The sequence below is a fragment of the Myiozetetes cayanensis genome, unplaced genomic scaffold, assembly GCF_022539395.1.
Source record: "Myiozetetes cayanensis isolate MyiCay16 unplaced genomic scaffold, myiCay2020 scf27, whole genome shotgun sequence".
NCBI classification, from domain to species: Eukaryota; Metazoa; Chordata; class Aves; order Passeriformes; family Tyrannidae; genus Myiozetetes; species Myiozetetes cayanensis.
The window spans coordinates 3,227,073-3,253,377 of record NW_026087488.1 but is presented as its reverse complement, the minus strand read 5'-3'; the positions used below and the strand labels follow the sequence as shown (position 1 = coordinate 3,253,377).

Here is a 26,305-nt window from a genome sequence, read left to right as displayed (position 1 = left end):
CCGATCAGCCGTCCCGAGGCAGAGGGATGCTGGGTGGCGGGCAGGGGTGCCAGGCAGCCTCAGATCAAGCGCCTTCCTTTGGTCTTCAAAACGTGCCAGCGCCGCAAAAGCAGCTTTTTTTGCGCCTGTTTGTCCCTCTGCATCAGCAACAGCGCCAGGGAGTGAGCACTGAAGTATTCGGGGAGCCGGAGTTGCTCTTCTGTTACGTGTTTCCCTGTCTCACATGAAAGGCGTGTTTCAGCTGCTCCCTAATTGCTACAGAGCTGTGTGGCTTTGAAGTTGGTGCTGGGCATCCGGGCCTCCCGTTTCCTGCGTGGTGGTGCTGTGGGATGGAGCGGCCGGTTTGCATCCGTTTGATCCTAACCTCCTTTTTGCCTTGCCCCTTTCGTTTTGTCTGCCCACCCCTGTGCCCTGCAGATTCAGAGGATGACGGAGAGTCGGAGGCAGCGAAACAACTGATTCAGCCCATAGCTGAAAAAATCATAGCCAAGTACAAAGCCAAAGATGAGGAGGCTCCGTTACTCTTCTTCGTGGCGGGTGAGGTAAGTGAGAGCAGAGCTCAGGGCTGTGTCCTGCTGGGTAGGAGGACTGAGCTGTGTTGGGGACTGCTGTTGCCATTGTTCAGGTGGGTAAACTGAGTCAGGGAACTGCTGCAGCTACTCAGGGATGACAGAGAAAAACCAGATTGAGGCCTGGCTCAGTCCCTGCTCTCTGTGCTGGGTATTACTTCTGGCAAAGGGGTCCCAGATGTGTTTGCTCAGAGGTGGAAAAGCCTGACAGCAGGTGAGGGAGCTGCTGAGGACAGGCAGAGTGGGGCTGTAGGACGTGGGAGGGAGTGGAGCCACCATGGTGGGGCTTCCAGCATCATGCTGTGCTACCTGCTGGCCCCTCAAGCCCTGAGGTTGCATGGGCAGGAAGGTGGCTGGGCTCAAGGAGAGGAGCAGGGTTTGGGTTTCACCTTGGCCCAGCCCATGAAACAAGGGCTGATTCCTGAGCTGGCCACTGTGTTCTTTCTTGGCTGTGATGGTATTTGGAACATGTGCAGACTGCAATGCTCAGGAGTCAGAGATCTGCAGGAGAGAATGGAAATGGAAAAACAGGGCTTCCACCTTCCCTTTCCCCTATGCAGCAGGCACTTTGCCCTGCTGCAGCCTGGCCAACGAGGAGGGTTTTGTGTAAGGGTCAGGAAAGCTCCCAGTACCCCCAGGCCTGCAGTTCCCCTCCCACGTTGCTGCTCAGGGCCTGGGCAGGTGGCAGCGGCTGCGCCTGCTCCGTCCCTGCACGCCCACGTCACAGCCGCAGTGTGCCGTGAGCGGGGCCCTCCGGAGCCGCCCTGCGACAGAAGGGTCCCCACTGCCACACCCCGGCCCCCCCGGCCGGGAGAGCCCCCACCACTGCCTCCCTCAGCCCCCTCGGCGCAGGCGCTCCCGCTCCCACCACCGTAACAGGTCTGTGAGCGTCCCAACCCAGCCCCGCACCCTTGAATAAGTCCCTTGTTGGAAAGGCTATTTTGGGAGGGTCCGGGACCGTCCCCCCCCTCCCCCAGAGCCTGCGAAGCGTTTTGCTCCTGCTCGCCGGCTGTAGCTGGAACATTACTGCTATTCATCCAGCTCCCGACGTCCCTGCGGCGGCCGGGACGAAGAATGGGGAGCGTCCGGCACGTCCCATTCATCCGTCACCTCAATAGCCGGGAGCGCTGGCCCCGGGTCTCCGCTGGCCCCCACGCACAAAGCAGCCCGGCCATGGACGGAGCTGGCGCCTCCCATTCCTCTCCCAGCACCGTCTGGACCGATTTTGCATTGATTAAAAATGTTCCTTGGTCCCTTTGCTATCGGATAAAGGGCGAGGCGTCCCGGAGGCTTCCCGACACCTGGGCTGGGAGGCGGGAAGGGTGGGGGGCGAGTGCCGAGGCGACGGGCCCAGCCCTGCTCGCCCTTCCAGCCACGTGGTCCGGCTGCGCCAGAAACCCCTGCAAAGGAAGGGGAGGCGCGACCAGAGTCCCCCTGCGCTGCCGCCACGCGCTGCAGAGTCCCGGCCGCCAACCAGGTGCATGGATTCTCTTGCTGCCTCTGGAAAGGGGTGCGGAGGAACGCCCTGTTTCGAATGCGGTGCGTCGTGGGCTTGGCCGGGAGCGGGAGATGAATCGCACCGGCTTTCACGCTGCACAGCCTTGGCAGAGATGCTGTTACCCCTGCCCAGAGCTGTGCTGTGCCTGGCTGAGGGGAGGGCAGCCCTGTAAGCAGCCTGCTGCTCTTGTGCGTGCCCAGACACGGGGATGTGCTGGTGGAGTCGTGGTGTTGGCTCACATCCCATTCCTGTTCTCTGCTTTGCTCCGGATGTGCTCCTGGATCCCTTTGGTGTCCACTCCCTGTGAACAATGAGGCCGTGGCTGTGCTGGCACAGGGGGCTGGCAGTTCCCACATTCAGTGCTTGTCCCCAGCTTGTTGAGCTGTGGATTCCCTAGAAGCTCCAGGATCATTCTGGGTGTGTTGAAGGAGTGTATGTTCCATTCCAGCCTGGGATAAATCAGCCCGGCTTGGTTTTGACACAAACCACAGGCAGGGCAGTCAGCAAGGCAGGTGCTGCCTGCTACACTTGAGGTCCTGCAGTGCTGGTGCAGAGCTGGATCCCTTGTGGGCTGGACCATGCTGTGCAAGCAGCAAACTGCTCCTGGTGTCCTGGCTTTGTTGATGACTTCCCTTTCCCTCTCTTTTTGGCTTCCAGGACGACATGACCGACTCCCTGCGGGATTACACCAACCTGCCTGAGGCTGCACCCCTGCTCACCATCCTGGACATGTCAGCCCGGGCCAAGTACGTGATGGATGTGGAGGAGATCACGCCCGAAATCGTGGAAGCCTTTGTCAGCGACTTTCTAGCAGACAAGCTAAAACCCGAGCCCATCTAAGGGGGCTTCTGCGCCAACAGACATTATTTAAAACTAGGTCTCTCTTCCGCCGCTTGTGGATTCTCCAGCGTGTCCTCACGCCCGACCCAGTATCCAACCTTCTTGTGGTGCCTTGTTTTACGCAGTGAATCCTTCTCCTAAGCAAACTCCTTGAGATGCACTTTCAGCAGGGAGTTGTTGGCGTTTGGAGACTTCGCTTGTGCTTCATGGTGATATATTCTCTAATAACCAGGCCAGAACTGTTACCATATCGTTACTTTATACATGGCACTAGCTAGCAGGCAAATCTCCTTGCATGGTGTTCTTCCCAACGTATGCATCAGGCAGTGGATGGGGTTCTTGGGGCTCTTTTCTTCTCCTCTTCCCCCTTCCTTCCTTTCTTACCACCCCCTGCTGACTAAGTGACTTCCAGGAAGCAATAAGGAAACTGTCCCCTTTGCCCCTGGCCGGTCCTTCTCTCCCACGCAAGTGCCCTGACGAGGCCAAGACAAAGTCTTAACTGCTGACAACCTCTGAAAGACCACAGCACAGCCAAGCTCTTCCTCCTGGGGGTGAGACCTTTCTGGTTGGGTTTCCCACCTCCCACTCCAAGCACCGACAGCCTTAGGCAGCGCTGGCTGTGCATGTCAGGGTCCATCCGCCTGCAGTGGGTGGGTAATCCCTCTTTCCTTCCCTCTCTGAGCCAGGAGGAGGATCACCACCGGGCTGCCCTCACCTCTTGTCTCCCTTGTGCTCCCCTTGTCCTCCCTCTCTGGTATGAATTGTCCTCTCCCCTCTGTGTTAGTTGATTGAGCTGTTTTTCGTAGGTGTGTCCCAAACTCAACGTTAATGGTGCTGTTCTTTAAAAAAATAACCAAAAAACACCCTAAAAAACCTAAGGAAAAAAAAAAAAATCTCTCCCTAACGCAAGCAGCACAGCCGAGCCCCCGAAAAGTGACATTGTAAAAACTGTACATGGTGATTGGAACTTTGTAATAAAACTGTTACAACGACCTCGTCCCTGGAGGTGCCAGTTGCTGCGTCCAGCTGTTGCGGGAGAGGGAGAGCCTGTGCCTGGGAAGAGGAGCCCCCAGCCAGACCCCAAGGGTAGGTAGGTGTCGGTGGCAGCAGCTCCCAGCACTGTGGGGACTGAACTGGGTTCATATGTTCCTCCCACGGGCTCACACAGCCCCTGCCCGTGCCTGGTTTTTTGGGGGACAGGGTGGGTTGGTGCTCCCCGGGAGGGAGGGAGCCATTTGGCAGCCGGTGGGATGCTCCCAGCCTGATGTCCCATGCCTGAATAGCATGTGTTGTGCAAGCCACTGCTTCTCCCTTTCAGCTCATGAGTCAGCCATGGCAGGATTATGGCCTCCCCTTTTATCCTGCTGCAGCTTCCCACCCTGCCAGGAGCTGGGAACAGCTCGGCCCGTATAAATCCACCCTGTGTTTTGCACGTTTCAGAGGTTCTCGTGTTGGTGGTGATGAACTGCCTGGTGAGCAGTGCAAGGAGCAGCCCCCACCTCCTGGCAACAGTGCAGGCAGAACTGCTGGAGCTCAGACACCCCACCCCAGGCCAGCCTGGCACATGGCAGGCACTCGTGGCAAGGTTGGAGTGCTCAGTAGAGCACAGGGTTTGGGTGAGCACAGGCAGGACCCATTCAGGTGGCAGCAAGTTGGCCTTTCCCACCCCAAACCCACAAGCAGCAGCCAGGCTGGGAAGGACACACGCTGTCAGCATGGCCAGGGCTGCACAGACGCTGCTGCAGCAGCTGTGCCCCGACCCCGCCCCGAGGTATCTGAGGCCTCCCAGGGTCTGCTGGCTGAGAAGGGCCGAGCAGCAGGGAGCCAGCTGAGGGAAGGGGAGGGCTCCCACCCGGCCTTTCCCTTCTCACGAGCATCACCCTGCGGCTGCTGCGCCCACCAGGAGCCACACACTCATCCCAGCGCTGCTCCAGCACTGCCAGAGCCTTAAACACTCATTTACTGCAAAGCAAACAGCCCGAGCTGCTCTTTTATTAACACCAGGGGAACCACGGGGAAGAGAAGTGCTCAAGCACCCAACCCACAGTTCAGCCCGCTACAGGGACCTTCTGCCTGACATCCTCCTGCTTGTTGTGACTCTGCAGCAGCTGCCTCTTCCCCTCAAACAGCACGATGGCAGCAGCAACAGCAGCGTTCAAGCTGTCCACGCCTGGCACCACAGGAATGACCAGCCTCTTCCCCCCCGTGCTGGCTGCGAGGTGCAGCGCGTCCGCGCTCAGGCCGTGGGTCTCGCCGCCGATCACCACGGCCACTGGAGTCCGTGCCCAGTCCTCATAGTAACACAGCGTGGCCAGCTCTGGGATATCTGCCATCTCCTCCTCGTCCTCGTGCTCAGGAGCAGCCTCGGGTCTGGATTTCACAGGAGCTGTTGTGTTGTCAGGGGCAGAGCCAGCCCCGCCAGCCCCTCCTGGCACGGACGTGGCCTTGGCCGGAGCTCCTGGGTCTTTGTTGTCAGCCACGCAGACCTGGGTGCCGGCAGGAAGGTTGCTGGGAACAGATTCCCAGTCCAGGTTGGCGACGATGGGCAGTCGGAAGTGAGCCCCCATGCCTGCACGGAGCACCTTTGGCTCCCATGGATCCACACAGCCTGAGAAGGAATGGGGGAAAAACAGTGACAGTGCAGGGACTCCCACAGAGACAGGATTCAGGAGCTGCTGCTTCCCGCAGCGGATCACGTCTGTGCCAGGCACTCCTTACAAACTTGGGAGCATCTTCAAGCTCCTCATTCCCTGCCTTACCCCCAGAATTACTCAGGCTAAACTCTTCTCTTACCTTTGGTGATCAGCACTTTCTCACAGCCCGCCCCTGCTGCGGATCTCAGAATAGTGCCCATGTTTCCCGGATCTCGGATATTGTCGCAGATGAGGAGCAATGGCAAGGAGTTGGTGAGCTGAGTGGCAGGGTAAGACATCTTGGCGTGGTCAGGCTTGGAAAAGATGCCTGAGGAGACAAAATGTGACAGGTTTCTGATTGACCCACCCCAAGGAGAGGGCTGGCTCTGAGTGAGTTGGCCCAAGCCTCTCTAAAGATGCGCTGGAGGAATGAAATAAGCTGAGTATGAAATAAGCTTCCCTTTGAGCAGCATTGTGACTGTTCCCAAGGCAACTTACCGAGCAGCCCCTGAGGAGTTACGAGATCAGACCAGATCTTTATGTCTTCAAATTTCACCTTAACCAAGCTGGCTCGTTTTATCTCTGCCTCAGGCAGCTCCTTCAGGTGCCCCACAGTGCTGAAGAAGAGTGTCTGTGGCACAGCTCCTGCCTCCAGGGCATCCTTGATCAGCCTGTGCCCCTCCAGCAGGACCTTCCCGTGATTATCCCGAAACTTCTTCGACTTGGCGATAGTCACCACCTTTCTGTGGGGAATTTAATCAGAGAGAATGGCCATGACGCTGACAACACCTTTGCCAGCCCTCAAGAGCTTCACTGGGAAGTCACAAAGATGATCAGAGGGATGGAGAACCTCTCCTAGGAGGAAAGGCTGAGAGCTGGGACTATTCAGCCTGGAGGAGAAGGCCCTGGGGTGACCTTAGAGCACCCTTCAGTACCTGAAGGGGCTCCAACAGAGCTGGAGAGGGACTTGGACAAGGGATGGAGTGATGGGACAAGGGGAATGGCTTCCCACTGCCAGAGAGCAGGGTTAGATGGGATATTGGGATGAATTCTTCCCTGTGACAGGCCCCGGCACAGGCTGCCCAGAGAAGCTGTGGCTGCCCCATCCCTGGAAGTGTCCAAGGCCAGGTTGGACTGGGCTTGGAGCAACCTGGGATAGGGGTGGTGTCCCTGCCCAAGGCAGGGGGTGGAACGAGATGGAATGCTTTGGGTTGGAAGGACCTTAAGGATCATGAACCTGGGGGATCTGTGAAGCCCCCCAGGTACCTTCAGACCGCCTGTAACAGGCAGTGGGTGTCAGTCTCCCCCCTGAGCCCCCCAGGGTCGGAATTTCCCTCCCCTCCCGCAGGTGCGGCTCAGGGCCGGTCCCAAGGGGAGGTGGGATCAGCTCACCCCAGCCTGCGGTCCCCGGGCGCCGCCTTCTCGTACCACAGCCCCGGCCCGGCCGCGCTCCGCTCCACGGCGGGCGGCGGGGGCCGCTCCCGGCGGGGTCCCGGCGGTGCCTCAGCCGGAGCCGCGCCCGCCTTCTCCTCCTTCTTCTTGGCCGGCGGCAGGACCCGCACGGGGCTCCTGCGGAGCGCCCGCACCCCGCGCCGCCCGGCCGGGCCCGCCCCGCGGGGCCGCAGCAGCGCCGGGCCCCACACCCGGCCCAGCGCCGCCATCGCCGTGACGTCACCGCCGCGCCACGCCCCCGGGAGGGACGGCAGCGTGACGTCACGAGCCGGGGAGGGGGGGAAAGAGGAGTGACGTCACGAGGCGCCATGGCCGCCCGCAGGGCCCTGCACTTCGTGTTCAAAGTGGGCGACCGGGCCCGCACGGCGCGGTTCTACCGGGACCTGCTGGGCATGAGGGTGAGCGGGGAGCGAGGGAGCGAGCGAGGGGGTGTCCCGGCCCCGGCCGTGCGCTCCGAGCCCCCCACGGGGACGGGTGTGGCCGCCGGGGCGGTGTCGGGCCCGGTGAGGGCTCCTGAGGGGAAAGGGGAAGGGAAAAGGGAATGGGGAAAGTGGAAAGGGGGACAGGCAATAGGAAAGGGGGATGAGGAAGGGGAAAGTGGGACAGAGGAAAGGGAACAGGGAATAGGAGGGGGGATGAGGAAAGGGCAAGTGGGACAGGAAAAGTGGAATAGGAATAGGAAAGGGAGAGGGGGCCCACGTCATCCCCATCCTGACCCCTTTCTCTCTTGATTCCAAAGGTGCTGAGGCACGAGGAGTTCGAGGAGGGCTGCAAGGCCAGTTGCAACGGGTGAGTGCCCTTGGGTCCCTTGTTTTCATGAAACACCTGCCAGCCGTGTACTACTATTGTAAAATAAGGGTTGGGATGATTTATTGTGCTGTTTTGTTTAGTTGTTTGCTTTTTTGTTTTTTTTTAAATTATTTCCTTTGGAATCAACAGACCCCCTTTCTGTGTAGATATAATGCTTGCATTGAACACAAATATTGCTGAATTACACCCACAGATCAATACTCAACTTTATTAAACTATTTCTAAACTTACCAAGAATTACATTACATTGATTTTTTTTCATGGGCACGGGGCTAACTAAGGTCTTGAAGTTAAAAGTCCCTCCTGGTAGCCCCAAAGGCTTTTGTAAAGACAGAAGAACGGAAGAAAGAAGAAATAAGAATGCATTTCCTTCTGAAAGGAAAGAAATCTTCCAGCTTGGTGCCCTTTCCCTCTCAGCAATAAGGAAGTGCTGATGTAACTCCAGCTAATGAGCAGCCTGTGCCCTTAAATCGTCGGCTGTTAATGAGGCAGAATTTTTTCGCCACGTGGTCAAACCTGCCGTTTTTTCACTCTAGAAATGCAATTCTTCCTTGAAACACACCAATATTTGCAGTTCACGTTGGTTACTTTTAATGCTCATGACAATTAAATACGGATATTCCAGCCCTTACGATGGAAAATGGAGCAAAACGATGGTGGGCTACGGGCCAGAGGACAATCACTTTGTTGCAGAGCTGACTTACAATTATGGCATTGGAGAGTATCGCCTGGGCAATGACTTTCTGGTAAGTACCACTCCTAGCAGCAAAATCTTCTGATGAAAAGCTTATTCACTTTAAAGGTTAGGAGTCTGTTTGTCAGATAGGTTGTACCAGCTGCTTTTCTATGCTGTTTGGTCCCTTAAACATTTTGTTCTTGCTTTTGTGGCTGTCTCCAAGCTGGAAGAGCAGAAACTAGAGCAGATTTGGGCTCACTTATGGTCCAGGAAACACTTCCTAGAGCTCTGCCTCTGCTGTGTGTGTAGGATATCTGGTGTTTGCTGCCAGATCCAGCTTGGAATGGTTAGCTAAAAAGGATCTTGGTGTAGGAAAACACAATTATTTATTATTACTTGTGGATTTTTTGTGATTTTCCTGCTGACAGCAGATGGAGATCTCGTGTTTCATCTGTGAAAACACATGATGTCTTTGCATTTTCCCCGTGAATTTTGTGTGTCTCTGCTGTGTCCTCACCAGGGCATCACACTGGTGTCCAGCCAGGCTGTGAGCAATGCCAAGAAGATGGGGTGGCCCCTCAAAGAAGTCACAACCGGTGTCTTTGAAACCGAAGCTCCGGGAGGATACAAGTTCTACTTGGAAGACAAGGAGAAGCTCAAGCAAGGTGAGACATTTACCCTCACTCTTACTGGTGTTCAAGAGAGATTTACCACGGGGATACCAGAATGGGCTGTGTGTTTGCCTTGATGGCATTTTGTGAAACAGAGCAGGGTTTTGTTATTTCTGTGTTGCTTCTCACGAGTGTAAAAATGTGCCTTTAAAACCACGATGTACTTGTAACTAATTCCCAGTTATTGCAATCCTCAAGATCCCGTGCTGAAGGTAACCCTGGGTGTCTCAGATCTGCAGAAGTCTCTTAACTACTGGTCTGGTTTGCTTGGGATGAAAATCTACGAGAAGGATGAGGAGAAGCAAAGGGCTTTGCTGGGCTACGCGGATAACCAGGTCAGTCCTTGGAAAACTCATCCTAGAACCTTAAAAGCAAAAAACCTTTTAATTTAAGCGACTGTGTGCTTTCTTCTGAGCATTTTAATTGAAGCTTCTGTATACATTCATCTGGACTTTTATCCCTACAAGCCAGGCTTGCTTTCTCCCTGTTTCAGTGTAAGCTGGAGCTGAAGGCTGTCGGAGGAGCGGTGGATCACGGGACAGCGTTTGGACGGATCGCCTTCTCCTGTGCCAAGGAGGAGGTAACAGTCACATTTCCCTTTCCCCTTTCCTTACCCGGAGCTGGGGAGGTCAGCCTCTAGTGTTAACAAAGTATCTCATGTGTGAACAAAACAGTACTGAGCAGATAGTTTATCTTTTCTTGCAGTGGGGAATACAGGGTTGGTTTTTGTTTGTTTTCTGTTTAAGTTGCCCAGCATTGAAGCGCTGATGAAAAAGGAGAATCAGAAAATCTTGACACCCCTGGTGAGCTTGGACACGCCTGGCAAAGCCACAGTGCAAGTGATTATTTTGGCTGATCCTGTGAGTAATGCTGGAAATGAGGATGAAATTCAGCTTAAATTTCTCCCTGCCTTTTGTCTAACTGACCTGCTCTTAAACTTGGTTTAGGACGGCCACGAAATCTGTTTTGTGGGAGATGAAGCCTTTAGAGACCTGTCCAAGGTGGACCCTAACGGTGACAAGCTGTTGGATGATGTAAGTAATGCTGCCTGAACATTCATTTTCTTCCTGACTATAGATAGCTGTAGAGCCTTAATTTTCATCCCATATTGAGTTTTTCCAAAAGCAAATCGCCCAGGCTTGATGAGGAAAATAAATCAGTTTTTAAAGCTCACTTAGTGCCCTGTGTGGAGTTTTCCAGCCTCTCTCTCCAGGCAGCTGGGTGATGGAGTTTCTTGCTGGACACTTCAACAGCACTTTGGTATAAATTACTGCAAAAAGTGATTTTTGAGCTTCAGTAGCATCAGTGCAGCTGGACATCCCTTGGAGATAGAGGGACATTGCCTGGGATGGAGTGTCAGCTCTGTGGGAAGGCTGTGTCCAAACTGTCCTGGTTTGCTCTTGTGTCAACCAGTCATTCTTTATTTCCTGTGCCAGGGAATGGTGTCTGTTCTCTTTACTAGCAGCTAAAAGAAAATAATTTACCCATCAAAACAGCTTTCCCGCTGCTCTGACCACGTTCACGCTTGTCTTTGTGCAGGCCATGGCTGCGGACAACAGTGACAAGTGGTTTGCTGCACACAAAATGAAGAAGGTTTCAGCTTAGCTGGAGGAAAGGACTGAGCTGCTCCTTTGTGCCTTGGACTTCATCCAGGAAAATGCCAATCCTGTAGAATGTGTTGCACTGCCCTCCCAATCTGAGGGTGCTGGTTGGTCGGTTGATTTGATTTGAGCTGATGTCTGTGACTGCTGCTCTCTCCTTTCAAGCAAGTGACATGTTCTCCTTCCAAAAAATCAGGCTGGGCATTGAGGAGCAGGCTGAGCACGGGGCTTCAGGTCCAGGGATCATTGGTTAAGAAAACCTCACGTTTCTGTGTTGTTATACTTGAAAAAGAGATTGACAGATACGTTATAATATCTAATTTTCTAATGATTTTGCTTTAGCTGTCCTGGAATTGCAGCTCAGAGAAGAGATTTTCTGTGGGTGTGGGTACTGCACGTGCCTTGCTCCGGTGGCAGAATGTGGGGCTGTGTGTGGAGACCTGGAGCAGTTCAGCTGTCACAATGTTTATTGGGAACAAAGAAGTGATCTTGCCAAATCCTGTGAATATTCTACTCCTTATTTTCATTCCTGGATGCTTCCCCAGCTCTCGAGGTGAAATGTTCACTTGAGAAGCCCGTGGTGTGTTTCTCACTGGGATCGTGGTATTGATGTGGTGGTTTCCACCCCTTCCCAAGGAGCTTTCCACATTCCAGGAGGGAGCTGAGGCTGTGCTTTGGGGTGTGTTTTTTTCAGTTGTGCATCGATCAAGTTAAATGTGTCACATGTGAGCTGTGCCCTGAAATGAAACAAAAAATGGTTGGGGAGGATGGTTTGGGTGCCCACCTGCTGTGCCACTGCACCAGGGGTTTCCCTTGCTGTTAACTGCATATCCGGGCAAAATAATTAATTAATTGATTGCCAATAAACTTATTAAAAGTGAAATATAAATGCAACACGCTATAATATGTGGTATACATAATTACATCATATATTACATACAATATATAATGTAGCACATCATAATGTAGAAATACAATATAATAATAGAAACACAGTGCATTGTAATATCTGGTGTGCATAATTAATTAATATATAGTTTAACATAATGCATGATAATATAGAAATACAATATAATAATGTAAATACATTATAATATCAGGCATACATAAGTTACATATTACATATGATATATAAGATTATAATATAGAAATACAGTATATTAATGTAAATACATTATCATAGCTGGCATACATAAGTTACATATTACATATGATATATAAGATTATAATATAGAAATACAGTATATTAATGTAAATACATTATAATAACTGGCATACATAATCACATATTACATATATAATATAACAAGTTATATGATATAGAAATACAATATAGTAATATAAATACATTTTAATATGTGGTATGCATAATTAAATTATATTATGTATGTAATATATATAATATAACACTTTATAATATAGAAATACAATATAGTAATATAAATACATAACAAATTAATTAATTAACCCACCGCCGGGCCTCCAGGGGGCGCTGCGGGCGGGGACGTGACGTCATATCGGGCTGCCCGCGTGACGTCAGAGCGCGCCGCCACCATGGAGCCGGGTGAGTGCGGGATCCGTGCGGGATCCGGGGGAGCGGGAGCGGGCGATGGGGGTACCGGGGTGTCCCGGGCCGGGCCGCGCTGACCGTGTGTCCCGCAGGTCCCTGGGCCGTGGGCGAGCACACGGCGATCCTGCACGGCGGGTTCCTGCTGGCCGCCCGGCTGCTCCAGCCGCGGGCGCTGCGGGAGCTGCGCAAGGCCGACTGGCCGCTGGCGGGGGTGCCCATCACCGACGCGCTGCGGGAGATCGGCGAGCGCTGCCCCTCGCCGCGGGAGCACGGCCGCTGGAAGCGGGAGGCCGTGGCCATCGTCTGGGCCAAGGTGCTGCTGCCCGCGCCCCCGGCCGCCTCGCTGGAGTGGGGGTGGAGGGACGACGGCTTCTTCTCGGTGGGCGCGATGATCCCCGACGTGAACCACACCGCCCTCTTCGAGCTGGTCAAGGCTCTCGGAGTGCCCCGGGTGTTCGTGCAGCTGCTGCTGGCGCTGCCGCCGGGCGTGTGCCGGGAGCAGCTGGAGCACTTGGTGGCGTATGTCGCCAGCGAGACGTCCTCGTCCGACATCAAGCTGTTCCTGGACGTGTGGTGGGAGGTGATGAAGCACAGGGAGGGGCAGGAGGACGCGACGGTCGCTGCGTTCAGCGCTCTCGTAAGCCAGCACGGGGGTGAGTCCTCTCTGGATGACGGTCTGCAGCCCCCAAAGAGGTTCAAGGGTGACCCTGTGAACGTCCCCCCAGCTGCCCCCGGGCTGTTCATGGTGCTGGTGGAGGGGCTGAAGCAGATCCACGGGAGCATCGCCCAGCCCCGCATGCAGTGCTACGCCCTGGCCAACCTGGCCGAGCTGCTCTCCGTGTTCACCGAGCTGGAGCCAGCGGGCAGCTCCCTCCCCACCGCAGAGTACCTGGACAAGGTCAGTGCCACCGTCAGCCTCTGGACCAGCGACCCTGACAGCCAGTTCTACCACAGCGGGCTGGGAGAGAAGGTGAGGGAAGCAGAGAGAACCCTGAGCCTCCCGTGTGTGACCAAACTCTCCCGTGAGGAGCTCTTTGCTGGCTTGGAGTTTCTCCTGAGCTTGTTGCGTGCCTGGGGAGAGGAGCTGCAGGACGCTCTGAGCAGCTCTGAGCAGCTCTGCTATGAGAGCTACCGGCTCCTGGACGCTCTGACCACCCTTGGGAAGAACCTGGTTTGCTTCTCGGAGACCAGAGACCTGGGTGAGGATGAGACACGTGTGGTGTTAGAGCTCACACAGGTCACCAAGGACTTTCTCAAGGAGAGCAGTGCCAGCCCAAAGAGCAAGGGTTTGGCCACCAGCCTTGTGTCTTCAGTTGCCATGGCAATCATTGCACAGAGGCTGGACCGGCATGTGGACATGTGCTCTGTTTTTGCATCTGAAAAGACCTGGGCCTTTTCAAAGGCCTGGGTTGACTGCCTTGTGCAAAATAAAGCTCTCTTCCAGAAACCAGAGCTGGTGTTGAAATTGCTGGAGACACTGGTGAGCTTTGCTACGTCCTGTCAAGACAAGGAGGCCCGAGATCTGCAGGTGCAAGTGACCAAAGCCATCGTGGACTGTTACACCGAGCTTTCATTACCCGACAAAAACAAGGTGATCTCGGGTGTCCTGACGTCCTGGGGTGGACCAGGTCTGTCCCTGAACTTGCAGGTTGTCAGGGAGGGGTTCCAGGAGGATCTGAATGTGACTTTCAACCAGATCACAAAGAGTGTGTCCGATGAAGGCCTGACCAGGGCTGTGGCTTCTGTGGCCAGGCTCACACTGCTGTACCCTGAGGCCACAGTGAAGCAGGTTTGCCATCTTGCTGTGGTCAACCTAGGAGCACACCAGTTCCTTGCACAAATCCTCTGCTCCTTCCCAGCACTGAGCTTCCTGGAGACCCAAAAGGATCCAGGCAGGCCACACAACCTGGTAGTGAGGTGTCTGGAGGAGGCAGTATGGGGGAAGCTTTCCACTACAAGGGAAGAGGAGCAGTTCCTTCAGTTCCTGGCCTTTCTCATGCAGCCAGGCTCAGCCACCCCACTTGTGTCCCCTGCAGAGGTGACCAAAGCTTTTGTCCTACCCTCTTTGAAGTCAGACTCTCCTCAGATTGAGCTGAGCCTGCAGGTCCTCAGTAAGGCTTTGGGAATACAGCCCTGTTCAGAAGAGCACTGGATCAAATCCTGTCACCCGTTCCCACTTGTACTGAGCCTCTGCAAGCTTCTAGATGGTTACACCAGATACTGGCATCAGCCTAGGGAGCAGCTCTTCCCTTCACTGGAGACCAAAGACCTGATTCTGAACATCCTCTGCCAGCTCTGTGAGGTGGTGGGACCAGAATCCGCCCCCTCCCCGGAGCTGTGGGTCCAGTCCCTGGCCTGGCTGCACAGGAAGGTGGCATCCCTGGACTGGACCGTCGGGCTCAGACTGAAGAAGCTTTATGGAGACCACTTCAAGAACGAGGTCCCGGCAACGCTGTTTGAGATCTGCGCCCTCCCTGAGGACGAGTGGACATCCCAGTCTTTGCCAGCCTACGGAGCGGGCAGCGGGCTCCTGGCATGGATGGAGTGCTGCTGCGTGTCCCCAGCGCTCAGGGACACGATGCTGGCGCTCCTCACCGTCAACGTGGACAACCCTGAAGAAGTGAACCTCTTCAGCAAAGGGTTCCTGGTGGCCCTCGTTCAGGTGCTCCCCTGGTGCAGCCACAGCGAGTGGAAGAGGCTCGTGCTCGTGGTGGAAAACCTGCTGCAGAGGCAGGTCCTGCACGTGCCCTACACGCTGGAGTACGTGCAGTACATGCCCCTGCTCAACCTCCGCCCCTTTGCCCGCTGCCTCCAGCTCTCCGTGCTCTTCCTGAGGGGCTTCCAGCTCCTCTGCAGCTCCAGCTGCTCCACCTGGCTGGCCCCAGAGGCTTGGCTGCACGTGGTGCAGCTCTACTGCGGCAGCCTGACGGACCTGCTGAGCTCCGTCAAGGGCGCGGCGGGGTCGCAGCCCGCCGGGGACGGGAGCTCCCCGCAGGAGGTGTCCTTCGTCTGCATCCAGCTGTTCTGTCACCTGCTGCACGTGGCTGCCATGCTGCCGGCCCGGGGCTGCGGGGAGCCCCTGCTGGTGGTGGCGCTGGAGGTCCTGTCGCAGTACGAGGCGTTCAGCGGCGCCGACGCGTCCCCCAGCGGCGCCCTGAGGAGGGCCAACGAGAGGCACTTCCTGGGGGCCATCACGGACAACGTGGGGGACAGCGAGCTGCGCAGCACCCTCCTGCAGAAGCTCAGCAAGCTGGGGGCACGCCCGGCCGGGGAGCCGGAGTGAGGAGCTGGAGAGGGTGACAGAGGAGAGCACCGACAAGGGACGCCTTACCTGGACGGTGTAAGATCTGTAATAAACCCTATTTTTCACTTTTGTATTTATTTCCCCCTTCCTGCTGTGTTTTCTCCCACCCTGCCTAAGCAGTGGAGGGGCTGTGTAAAGATGGGTAGGAGGAACCACTGTAATTTTCCGTGGGAATAACTGTGGGCACGAGCTGGCAGTTCTGTGGCTCCAGCCTTGCCTGCTGGCAGTCGGAATTTACAGAGAGCCCGGCAGCCTCCAGCATCAGGGAAATAGTTTCCTTCCAGCTCCTTTGCCACCAGCCCTCTCCTAGTCCTGGGAGGATTGCTGGGTTTGCCACGTGCTGCCAGAGGCTGGGAAGCGAGTTGAGTGAGTTCAGGACAGGCAGGAACCTTTAGAAATGCGCGTGTGTTGCTCCTGCCCGGGGGTGGGGGTGCAGCAGTAACCCTGTGTGTAACACCCCCACCCAGAAACAAACGGCACGTGGAAGAGCCAGCCAGTGGTGTGACTCAGAAAGGAAATCTTTATTGGTCTCCTGACAGTAAATAGGGCAGTGTTAGTGCAAACTGAGGTGCCTCATTGGCTGGTTTGGGTTTTTTTTTGTCCTTACGTAAGGCACGTTACTCGCAATGAAAACGGTGAGATACAAATATCTGTAACGAGTTGCAAGCGGTTTATAACATCAGCTGGTCGCGGTGGTTACTGTGACAGCGGCGCTTCTGCAACAACCATCCACAAGTTGGAAGAGGCCCTTCTTCCTTTGTTTTTTTAACTCTATCCAGAACAACAGCCATGCCTAGGACAAGATACAACACCCAAAAGATCCAGGTCTTCCAGAGCTTGGCTGCTGGTTTCAGATGGAATGAAAGGCACAGAGTGGTCACTGGTCTCCTGGGTGTGGGGCTGTGCCAGGGCTGTGCTGGTGCAGTTCCCTGCCCTGGAGCGGGCACGGGAGGCTGTGGGGAGGAGGCGGCTGCCCTGGCTTGTGCTGGTGGCCGCAGGGAAGGTGCTGAACTGCACTGAACCGCTGTGGTCTGATTGCACGCGCCCGCAGGGCTCGGGAACCCTGTGGTGCAGGGCGAGCCGGGTGGCCTGAACCCATTTTGCTGCGACTGAAGGTGGGAATGGGCTAAACTGGTGAAGGAAAACCAGCTCAGCCCCCTGCTCTGGGGTCACTGGTTCTGCGCTGCCCCAGTTCTGTCCTTGGCAGCCTTGTGGGGGAGTGGGATGGGGCTGGAGGGATGGACCATGCAACCGGAGCTTGGGCCGTACCACAGCTGCTGCCAGGGCGTGGTGGTGCCAGCTGGAGGGCAGAGCGAGGCAGGGTGTGCCAGATGGTTTTAAATACCTGCTGAGGGGACGCGGGGCAGATAAAAGCAGCTGTGGTTAGAGGAGTGGGGTGGAAGTTGCATCCCTTGCCAACAAAGGGCTCTGCATAGTGCAGACTTGGCAGGTTCCCATCCCCATCCTGCCCTTCAGCCGTGGGCACCCTGCCCTGCCAGTGTTGCTTGTGAGACAGTGCAACCGTTCCCCTGTCCTGGTGTGAGCTTCTTCCCTCCAGCTCTGCAGGGAACACCGGAGCCCCCGGCCCCAGGACTGTCAGACAGACATCAGACAGTTGTAATGAAAAGCACCTTCGGGTTAAGTGGAGCTTTAAATGAGCTTGAGCCCAGCAGCAGCAGCAGGAGGTGCATGTGGGAGGTCAGAGGCTGAACAGGGCTGTAGTGTAGAGGTGAAGTCGGTAATGGTCAGGAACGGCTCTGCAGAACTGTACTGCAGCTCCAGGCCTGGCACTGCTCTCGCCTGGAGGCTGAGCTGGAGCTGGAGGAGCGAGCTGGGGCTGTGGCAGGTCAGGCACGCAGCTCCCCATCCCCATCCGTGCTGCTCGTAGGGGCTGGATGCTCCGGGATCCCCTCCTCTGTCTGCAGGCTCCTCCACACTGCCGTGCCGGTGTCTGGTGTCAGCCCTGGAACATGCAGCGGGGGGGGTGGGTTGTAACAAACCCCTCTCGTGTAACCGTTAGTTCCGTGCCGCGGCGCTGAACCCCAGAATGGAATGTTGTGCTTACGATCCGGCTCCCACGGGCGGGTGGATGCCAGGCGCTGGAGCGGTGTGGGAGGAAAGCCTTCCTAGCCCAGGCTGGCGCTGCCTGGCACGGCGGTGGAGACGTGAGGCTGATTCCAGCTGGGACGGCCCCAGTGCTGTCCCTGCTCCCAGTGACGGTGGCAGAGCCGGCGGGGCTGACCCCGTTGCAGCCCCCGGCTGGGCCCGGCCGTTATCTGCTCCGGTCGGCGGGCGGGCGGCCGTAGAGACGGGCGGCTTTGCGGCAGATGAGCCTGAACCAGTAGAGCTGGGGGGCGATGAGGGAGGCGTTGGCGATGTTGCAGTGCAGCGGGATGCGGAAAGGCACCAGGTACGCGGGGATCCCCACCTGCCGCCCGTAGGCCGCGTACATGAAGGGGAAGAGGAGGATGCGGCAGAGGAAGAAGGTCACCAGGATGAGGATCCCGTTCACCTTGTGCAGGAGCGTGTCCTGCATTTTGAGCTGGGGAAAGGGAAGAGGCCAGCGTGGGGTGAGCAGCATTTTTCCTTGGGCACTGACTGTGCTGGGCGGCAGGGAGGTGAGCACTGGGGAGCAAGGAAAGTGGGGTGGGAAAGGATGGAGGAGGGTAGGGGGAAGGGAGATGGGGGCAGAGGGCTGGGGTGGGAGTGAACAGGGTGCAGGAGAGGGACAGGCAGGAGAGGGCAGCACCAGGCCGTGGCACAGCCCCCAGTTCTGGGATGTCACTGGGCGTGCTGCTTACTGGGGGAAAGGAATGGGACACGGAGGAAGGAAGGCAGCACTGCAGGGGAGATTGGGTTTACAGCTGTGGAGCTGCCTCTCTCTGAGACTCCTGGCCCAGCTGCTGCACGAACAGAGGCTGATGGAGCCTGTGTACAAACTGCTGAGGGGTTCCCAGACCCGAGCCCTGTCCCTCCTCACCTACCTGCATGAGGATTTTGCCCAGGGATACGAAAGGCGTGCTCAGCTCTGCTGTGAAGATGCAGCCCACGAAGAAGTCCCCCAGCTCTCCCCTGAAGTGCTGTAAAAGAAAGGCAGCAGTGAGCATGGGGCCCTCCGGGGAGGTGACTGGGAGACAACACCCAACATCTCCAAAGGGGTCAAGGGCTCCTGCAGCAGCCATGCCCAGCCCTTACCTGGGTGATGGGGGTGAGCACGATGAGGATGAAGAGGTGGTGGGTCACCATCAGCCGCTCCTGCAGGAGGAAGCTCCACACGCTGGCCAGCGAGTGCTTCTTCTCTGCAATTCCCTTTTCCTGGCTCTTGTGCCAGTGGCAGAGGTACATGACATAGATGTCATAAGTCATGTAGGGAACGAGGACCCAGATGTACTCCACGGCCAGCCAGTGCCTAGGGGAGGAGCAGCACACACAGAGGCATCGCGAGGGCTCTGAGCACCTCACGATGCTCTGGAAGGAGGAGAAGAGGGTCTTTAGGTCTGAAATGGCAGCAGCGGGTTTTGAAGCTGATGGCAAACTGAAAGGGGGGAAATTTTAACTCCGTTTGGCTCAGCAGGCACAGACTGTCCCAGGAAAAAGGTACCTGGTACGTGTAGAGGATAACTTGGCACTGCCCCCACTTCCCCCTGTGCTGTGCCAGGCACCAAGTTCAGCCCGGCCAAGCACAAACACGGCACTAACGAGGAGCCTGATTAGCCCCACAGCCAAGTATCTGCTGCACAGGCCAGGGGCACAGCACCCCTCGGGATCCAGCACCAAACTGATGCCTTTGTAGCAGGTGATCTCCCCTAAGCCTTGGGACCCCTGCAGCGGGCGCCTGGTGGGGGAGGAGGGGGAAATTCTGATCCTGGGTCCCTCCTGCCTGCCAAGCCACGCCGGCTGGCTGCCTAACCTGGGGAGGGTTTGGAAAGCTCGTGGAGAACCCAGAGTTAACTGGCTAGGCCTGGTCTGGAGCTTGGAGAGTGAGGCACAAAATATCCAATAAAAGCAATAAACCCCCAAGAGGCGTTTGTCAGTTGGGAAATAATTGCAGGCAGCTGCCTGTTCCCAAAGCATGTCGGAATCCCGGTTGCACAATCTGGGCAGCAGCAAGCCCTGCTCTGCAGGGACTCCAGCCTCCTTAAAGAGTCCTGAGTGAAATCACACTGATAAAAAAAACCCCAAAAACCACCCCACGCTGTTGCTTAAAGAAACATAGCTTGGGGCTCAAATAAAACTCTTTTTGCTCTCCTGCCATCCCAAGAGAAGTTCTGTTGCATGAGTTCCTGCTCCAGATGGAAAGATGTCAGTGATGTAAGGCAGGGAGGGCAAGCGATTGTGTTTGCAAAACTTGCCCAGGGCTTTGGAGGGCAATTACAGCTCAGGCAATATAATGATTGTCTGCCTCTGTAAATAAACTGGCAGTTTTACTGCAACCTTTGTGATGGTTCCTGGCACGCTGTCTCGCTGTCATTCTCCGAGGCCTTCCCTGCTGAGCACTGGGCTCTATTTCCTCCAGATTCAAAGAAAATCTAGGTCTCTGCCCACAAAGTGTTCGCACAGAGCCACTGGCCTCGAGAACACCCGGGCAAGCAGACAGCTCCGGGGGGGGAAGGAGGGCTGCTGGTAGCACCTTCCGTCTCTGTGGCTCTGGGCTTCATCATCTGCCTTTATCTATCCAGCAGAAATTTTATTTTAGAGCAAAAAGGTAACTCATAGACTGCCTGCGTTAAGCAGGACTGAGCAATGTGGGTAGACATCACTATCTAGAGCAAGGCAGGACACTTCACTTCTGTGTATTAGAGGCAAGTCTGCAATGACCGAGGGGGCAGCCCCTTCCTAAAAATCAGTGTGTGACAGTCAGATTCCAGCTCAGCATAATTATATTCTTCCCTCCTACAATCTTCTCTGCTTGACTGGATAATAGCTCTGTTTTTAAGTCTTCTGACCCAGATTACACTATCACTCCTCCTGAGAGCCACTTCTGGGCAGTTTATCTCAGAGCATTCGGGACAAGGCAACAGGATTTTCTGTCAGAGCAAACTCCATTCTGATTTTCTCATTTCTGGACTCCTTCATAATCCCTTTGGCACAGAGAAGGAGCTACACCTCTAAAATCAGTTCTCACTACGTCTGCCTGACTCGGTAGCAATTTCAGCTTCCAGCAAGGAGAGTCCCTACCCCTTTAGAACTGATGATGTCTATAATTATTTGCTCACACACAGCCTGTGTTACAGCCCATCCTCCGGAGGAGACTGTGCTGGCAGAGCAGCCCCATGTCTGAGCGCTTGGAACAAGCCGGTGCCATTCAGGGGGGTGCACAGCCAGCACATTGCACAACCCTTCACACAAAGTGGAGGAAAGGGGACCATGAAAATGGTTATCCTCTCCCCTTTGTACGTGCAAGCCTTTGGCATAAAACATTCCAGCCCTGGAGCTGGCCGGGCACATCCTCTGTGTGCTCCCTGGAGGACAGCGGGCGCCGGGTTACCTGTCGTACACCACGTTCTTGCAGCTGAGGACAACCGTGATCCCTGACACCGTGGCCATCGTGGCTTGGACCGTTGACACCAGCCTGAAACCGAGAGGGGAAACAGGTCACCCCAAACGTGACCCCAGAAGGGCCGAGGCACAGGGCTGGCACCGGGAGAGCTGGGAGCACTTAACCACCCACTCCGTGCACACCCCAGCAGTGTGACACACCACAGCGAGGGATGGCTGTGCCAGCGCTGCCTGCCGGGGACACAGACGGGGGGTGTTCTTTCGAGGTCTCATCCCTTCTACCCCCGTGGGTCGGTGGTAACGCTGCCCGTTCCCCGCGGGCAGAAGGAGCGATGCACTGGAGCATCCCCGCTCCGACAACGGGTACCACAGCGCGGGGGTACGGCCGGGCAGGGCTGCCCGTGCTCGGGGGGATGCCCACCCTCGGGGGCTGCCCGTGCTCGGGGAATGCCCGTTCTCGTGGAATGCCCACCTTTAGGGGCTGCCCACCCTCGCAGGGCTGCTCCGGCCACCGGCCCCTGCTCCCCTCGCGGGATCCAGGCTCGGGACAGCCGGAATCCGGCCCCCAGAGCGTCGCGGGCTTGGGCATCCCCGGATGCAGGCTCTCGGTGCTCCTGGCCCGCCCGGATCGCTCTCGGTCCCGCTACCGGTGGGTACCGGCGGCGTTCTCCTGCCACGGTGCCGTGTCCCCTCCCGCCGCTGCCGCCCCTACCTGCCGCTGAGCAGGATGCGGTCCTTGAGGCTCCATCCCGGGGCGGCCCAGCGCAGCAACCGGATGCAGAGGACGAAGAGCCCCGGGAAGAAGGCGGAGGCGAGGGCCAGCGTCCGCCACATGGGGACGAGCGCGCTGCCTCCCGCCGCCGCTTGTCAACAGCCGGGCGGGCGGCGGGAGGGCCCGGCGCGGCTCGGCTCAGCTCGGCTCGGCTTGGATCGGGTCAGATCGATTTGGATCGGCTCGGCTCAGCCCAGCTCAGCTCAGCTTGGATCGAATCGGCTCGGCTCGGCTCGGCTCGGCTCGGCTCGGCCCGGCTCGCTTGGCTCGCCTCGCCTCAGCCCAGCCCGGCTCGGCTCGGCCGGGCTCGGTCCGGTCCAGCCCCGCCGCCGCCGCCGGGACTCGCCCCGCTCCGCCGGGCGGGAGGCCCCGCCCCCGCGGCACAAACCCCGCCCCTCGGCGGGACCACACCCGCGTAGGCCCCGCCCACGCCCTCAGGCCCCGCCCTCAGCGCGGCGGAAGCGGCGCCGCCATGGAGGAGGACGAGCCGGAGCTGGAGGCCGGGCTGGAGGCGGCGCTGGAATTGGCGCCCGCCGTGCAGGCCGCCATCGAGCAGGTGCGCCGGGACGGGGCCCCCCGTGAGGGGGCAGCTGTGGGGCACGGCCCGGGACCGCCCGGTGAGGGCCTGGAGCCGGGCGAGTCCCCGCCGAGGCTCCCCGGGCCTTCCCCGCTGCTGGGCCCGGGGAGCCCCCGGGCAGCCCCGGTTGGGCTCGGACCCCCGGGTCCGAGGTGCTCGGGCCTGTGCTGAGCGTGTGCCCCCCGCGTCCCCGTCGCTGACAGGCAGCGCAGGGCTCTGTCGCTTGTTGCAGGCGCGTTAGGTGGTGTGCGAAGCACCTCGGTGCACTCGGATGCCTGTGGCTCCGTGGAGGTCAGGGTAATCGGAATGGCTGGGTTTGATTTGTGGCTGATGCACGGGAGGGTGTTTGGCCACTGGAATGGACTCCCCAGGGCAGTGGTCACGGCCCCAACCCTGGCAGAGCTCAAGGAGTGTTTGGACAACGCTCTCAGCACATGGTGGGATTGTTGGGGCTGGGCTGGGACCTTTGGGGTGTCCTGTGCAGGGCCAGGAGTTGGACTCGATGATGCTCAGGATATTCTATTACTCTGTGTTCCTTCCCAAGTCTTCCGGGGTTCCCTGAAACTCCGGCACTTGGAGCCCATCAAAATCCCATGAGAACCTGGGGTAAAACCATGTCTCTTGTCCTCTGTGAGCCTGCACTGCCTGCAGCCAGCCCTTCTGTCCTAAAAGCTCTTTGTGTAGCACAAATCTGTGGGCAGTAGCAGCAGCTGTCTCACAAAGTATCACTCAGATGAGCTTTTTCATTGTCTTGAATGTTGAGGCTTGTGGCTCTCCCCTGAAGAATTAGGGCAGACCCTGGGAGCAGGCACAGCACCCCAGATGAGCCCAGCACCAGGAGGGGGGCAAGGCAGTAGGGCTGTAGGCAGATATTCACATCCTGGGCAAGGGGATGTGTTGAGGGCGTCGCCACCTCCTGCCTTCCATCACTTCCTCACTGGCACTTCCCAACCCAATAACCCTGCTGTTCCTTTGGGTGTTCCTTAACCAGCTTTGGGCAAAGTTGTGCTTCAGTGAGCAGAGCTGGCTCAGCTGACCTGCCCGAAGCAGGGTGGGGAGCACAGACAGGCTGGTGCTCCACCAAACCTGGGGTATTATTTCTGATTAATAGGTTGTGACAAACTCCTGGGAGTAACAACTCCTTCAGCTGCTCCAGCTGCCTGCAGCACTGATCTCTATCTGCAGTTTGAGTGCAGCTCCTGACCAACCTTTATCTTCCATCTCACCTCTCGTTTCATCTGCTCTTAATACTGGTGGAGGCTTGGGATTTGTGGAGTGTTTGTGACAAGGCTGGGTGTGATGCTGCAGCCGTGCTCTTACCCTGGGCTGATGTCAGAGCATGTCCCTCACTCAGCACAGCCTCATCCTCATGCATGTTTAATTGCTGCCTGCTTCTCCTTGGCCACAGGAGTGACTGGGAAAGCTGCCCAAGAGGGCTGGTTCAGGGACCCATTCCCCTAGACCAGGTTGCTCTGTGCCCAGTCCAGCCTGGCCTTGAACACTTCCAGGGATGGGGCATGCACAGCTTCAGTGTGGTAGCAGGGAAGGGAAAACACCACATTTTAGTCTGTGGGGACAAAAGCAAAGCCTGGCAGCCGCATTTGTATCGTTTGAGTTTCTCCTGAGGAGAGATGGGATCTGTTTGCACCACAGCTGCTCTTTTCCTTTTCCCATGAGTAGGAACAATCATTCAGCAGATTCTTATTCTCCCCCTCCTCTGTGAAATGTGGCAAACCCGAGTCTCCAGAGAACTTGTACAACCACTTCTTAATTCTTCACGTTTCCTGTTACACGGCTGTGAAAAGCAAATCCTCTGTCTGTCACCACAAAGCCCAGGCCAAGAGCAGGGCAGAGCCTCAGTGCCAGACAACAGCAAAAGCTTCAGGAAGGTTTGGGGGATACGTGATTAATGGCTCATGTGTCCTGGGAATTCCTTGATGGATTGTGCCAGGGCTGTGTGTGGAAGCATGTGTGTAAATTTTCTGTGTTTATCCAGGCTGATAACCACAGGAATTTTAGTAGGTCGGAGACCTGCAGAGCACGTGGCTGCTCTACTCCCGGGTAGAGGCCTGGCCACTTGTTAGAACAATGTGAGATACAATCAGAAGTGGGTGCTGAAGTAATTTGAAGTGGTGGATGCTGTGTAGAGTTACAGAAATTATCAGTGGTTGTTGATTCTGTTTGTTTTCCTCCCTCTCTTCAGGTGTTTCCCAGCCAAGATCCCCTGGACAGAGCAGATTTCAATGCTGTGGAGTATATTAATGCCCTCTTTCCCACTGAGCAAGTAAGTAGTGCTCCAAGTACAGCCCTCTCAGACTCATCTTTCATACCTTTTCCTATCAGGTTTTACTTTCACCCTTTACTATTGGGGTAACCTGATAGTAGATGACCGAAGGTGTGTTTAAACCTGTGCCCAAACCTTTTCTTTTAAAGAGTAACACAGCTAATAAGGCTATAACAATAATTGCTTCTTAAATTTGCATCTCACAGGGTTTGCTGTCATTATGTAGTCTCTCTCCACCCAGAGTGCTTGCTGCAGTAAGAGTCCTGCTTTGATCTGTAGAAGTAAATTAGTCTCTATATAGATGTTTCTCCTGCAGTAAATGTCATAATTAGCTGTGTGTTAATCATTGGTGAGTTCTCAGGGGTTTCAGCCAAATCGGGCAGGTGTTGCCTGTGCAGTGTCACAGGAGAGTCATCCGTGTTTGAACCATTGTTTCTTTTGATTTAAAGAGAGAGGTTGCTGTGGGCTCATATCCGCACTTTGCCTTCCCCACATCGGCCCCGGGGGGAGTTTTGGACTAACACAGTGCAAAAAAGAGATGTTTCTGCAGCTGAAGGTTGTGTTAGGGGGGTGTGGCTCTGCAAGAGGGTCTGCCCAGGAAAGGCAAAGGCTCTGTTCCCATCCCCATTGCCCACTGGAGGTCACTGTCACACGGCTTTTGGGAGCAGTTCTGCTGACAAAGGACGAGGCAGAGCTCAGGGATAGGGGCAGGCAGGAGCCTTGGCCTGGCCTGTCTTTTGCTGCTCTTTGTGATGGAGCAGAGAAGCAGCAGAGTTGTTGTGTGTCTCAGTTCCTCCACCTGTAAAACAAAGCCATTGCTGTCCTCTTTCTCAAGAGCCACGAGAGGTAAAGTGTTCAGGATCCCAGCTGACATATAACTCTGTAAAACATTCACCATTTCCCTTCTCTCTGATTTTTTCTTTTTTTTCCTCTCATATTCTAGTCTTTGGCAAACATCGATGAAGTTGTGAACAAAATCAGATTGAAAATAAGGTAAATATTTCTCTGTTTCATTGCATCTCTGGTTGTCACTGAGACTTCATAAATGCAGCCTTTGTGCTGTAGCTGATAGGAATTAATTTGCTTAAAAGGCAGGAGTAGGCTCAGCCTCAAGGCTAATAGAGGCACATTTAATATAATTCTTTATATTTCACCTGTATTGTACAATGCTAAAATATCAGTTGTTCAACTCATGTATTTTTTAATTGTCAGTATTGGTCTTATATGTACAAAATAAATAGGAGGGGGCAGGAAATGCTTGAATTTCCTGTGCAGTCTGACATTACCAACCTGCAGTGTTTTAGACAGCACTTTAATATGTGGAAAGCTGAAATGCAAACAGACAAGGGAGAGCTGACAATATTGCTTAAAGGAGGAGAACTGCAAGAAGCCCTGATTAAATTAAGAAATTGATTTTTGGTTTTGCGACAGGAATTTTTAAATGATATGTCCAACAGAGAGAGGAGGGGGCAAAAAGTGAGTTTATCATTGGCAGCATTGGCTTTTCTATTTAAAATTGGTTCTGTAGCTGTCAGGGTTCCCACAGTTG

The 26,305-nt window shown here is 55.7% G+C and overlaps 6 protein-coding genes across 7 annotated transcripts in view; 4 read left to right on the top strand and 2 right to left on the bottom strand.

Moving 5' to 3' along the window:
- Positions 1 to 3,899, top strand: part of NXN (nucleoredoxin) — a 48,328-nt gene extending 44,429 nt beyond the window's left edge. The window contains exons 7-8 of the mRNA XM_050321797.1: positions 418 to 542; positions 2,725 to 3,899. Coding sequence (XP_050177754.1) covers positions 418 to 542; positions 2,725 to 2,907 — 308 coding nt within the window. The 3' untranslated portion in view covers positions 2,908 to 3,899. The remainder of the gene's footprint in view (positions 1 to 417; positions 543 to 2,724) is intronic.
- Positions 3,900 to 4,865: 966 nt separating this feature from the next.
- On the bottom strand, positions 4,866 to 7,204 carry MRM3 (mitochondrial rRNA methyltransferase 3). Its single transcript, XM_050321798.1, has 4 exons — positions 6,933 to 7,204; positions 6,039 to 6,283; positions 5,701 to 5,868; positions 4,866 to 5,515 (listed from the first exon to the last, which is right to left on the bottom strand). The coding sequence occupies exons 1-4, from the start codon at positions 7,199 to 7,201 to the stop codon at positions 4,956 to 4,958; spliced, it is 1,242 nt and encodes a 413-aa protein (XP_050177755.1). The 5' UTR covers positions 7,202 to 7,204; the 3' UTR covers positions 4,866 to 4,955.
- A 54-nt stretch (positions 7,205 to 7,258) lies between these two features.
- GLOD4 (glyoxalase domain containing 4) lies at positions 7,259 to 11,644 on the top strand. Its single transcript, XM_050321803.1, has 9 exons — positions 7,259 to 7,390; positions 7,732 to 7,781; positions 8,428 to 8,548; positions 8,999 to 9,143; positions 9,348 to 9,484; positions 9,643 to 9,729; positions 9,896 to 10,009; positions 10,097 to 10,183; positions 10,689 to 11,644. The coding sequence occupies exons 1-9, from the start codon at positions 7,301 to 7,303 to the stop codon at positions 10,752 to 10,754; spliced, it is 897 nt and encodes a 298-aa protein (XP_050177760.1). The 5' UTR covers positions 7,259 to 7,300; the 3' UTR covers positions 10,755 to 11,644.
- A 574-nt stretch (positions 11,645 to 12,218) lies between these two features.
- On the top strand, positions 12,219 to 15,701 carry GEMIN4 (gem nuclear organelle associated protein 4). Its single transcript, XM_050321788.1, has 2 exons — positions 12,219 to 12,314; positions 12,413 to 15,701. Exons 1-2 carry the CDS (start codon positions 12,305 to 12,307, stop codon positions 15,601 to 15,603), a joined length of 3,201 nt encoding a protein of 1,066 aa, XP_050177745.1. The 5' UTR covers positions 12,219 to 12,304; the 3' UTR covers positions 15,604 to 15,701.
- A 420-nt stretch (positions 15,702 to 16,121) lies between these two features.
- TLCD3A (TLC domain containing 3A) lies at positions 16,122 to 22,192 on the bottom strand. The gene is made up of 5 exons (XM_050321804.1): positions 21,836 to 22,192; positions 21,113 to 21,196; positions 18,820 to 19,033; positions 18,609 to 18,704; positions 16,122 to 18,166 (listed from the first exon to the last, which is right to left on the bottom strand). The coding sequence occupies exons 1-5, from the start codon at positions 21,955 to 21,957 to the stop codon at positions 17,897 to 17,899; spliced, it is 786 nt and encodes a 261-aa protein (XP_050177761.1). The 5' UTR covers positions 21,958 to 22,192; the 3' UTR covers positions 16,122 to 17,896.
- Positions 22,193 to 22,344: 152 nt separating this feature from the next.
- VPS53 (VPS53 subunit of GARP complex) overlaps positions 22,345 to 26,305 on the top strand; it is a 62,939-nt gene continuing 58,978 nt past the window's right edge. For both annotated transcript variants that reach the window (XM_050321790.1, XM_050321789.1), the window contains exons 1-3: positions 22,345 to 22,451; positions 24,676 to 24,756; positions 25,700 to 25,749. In XM_050321790.1, the coding sequence (XP_050177747.1) occupies positions 22,368 to 22,451; positions 24,676 to 24,756; positions 25,700 to 25,749 (215 nt within the window). In that variant the 5' untranslated portion in view covers positions 22,345 to 22,367. The remainder of the gene's footprint in view (positions 22,452 to 24,675; positions 24,757 to 25,699; positions 25,750 to 26,305) is intronic.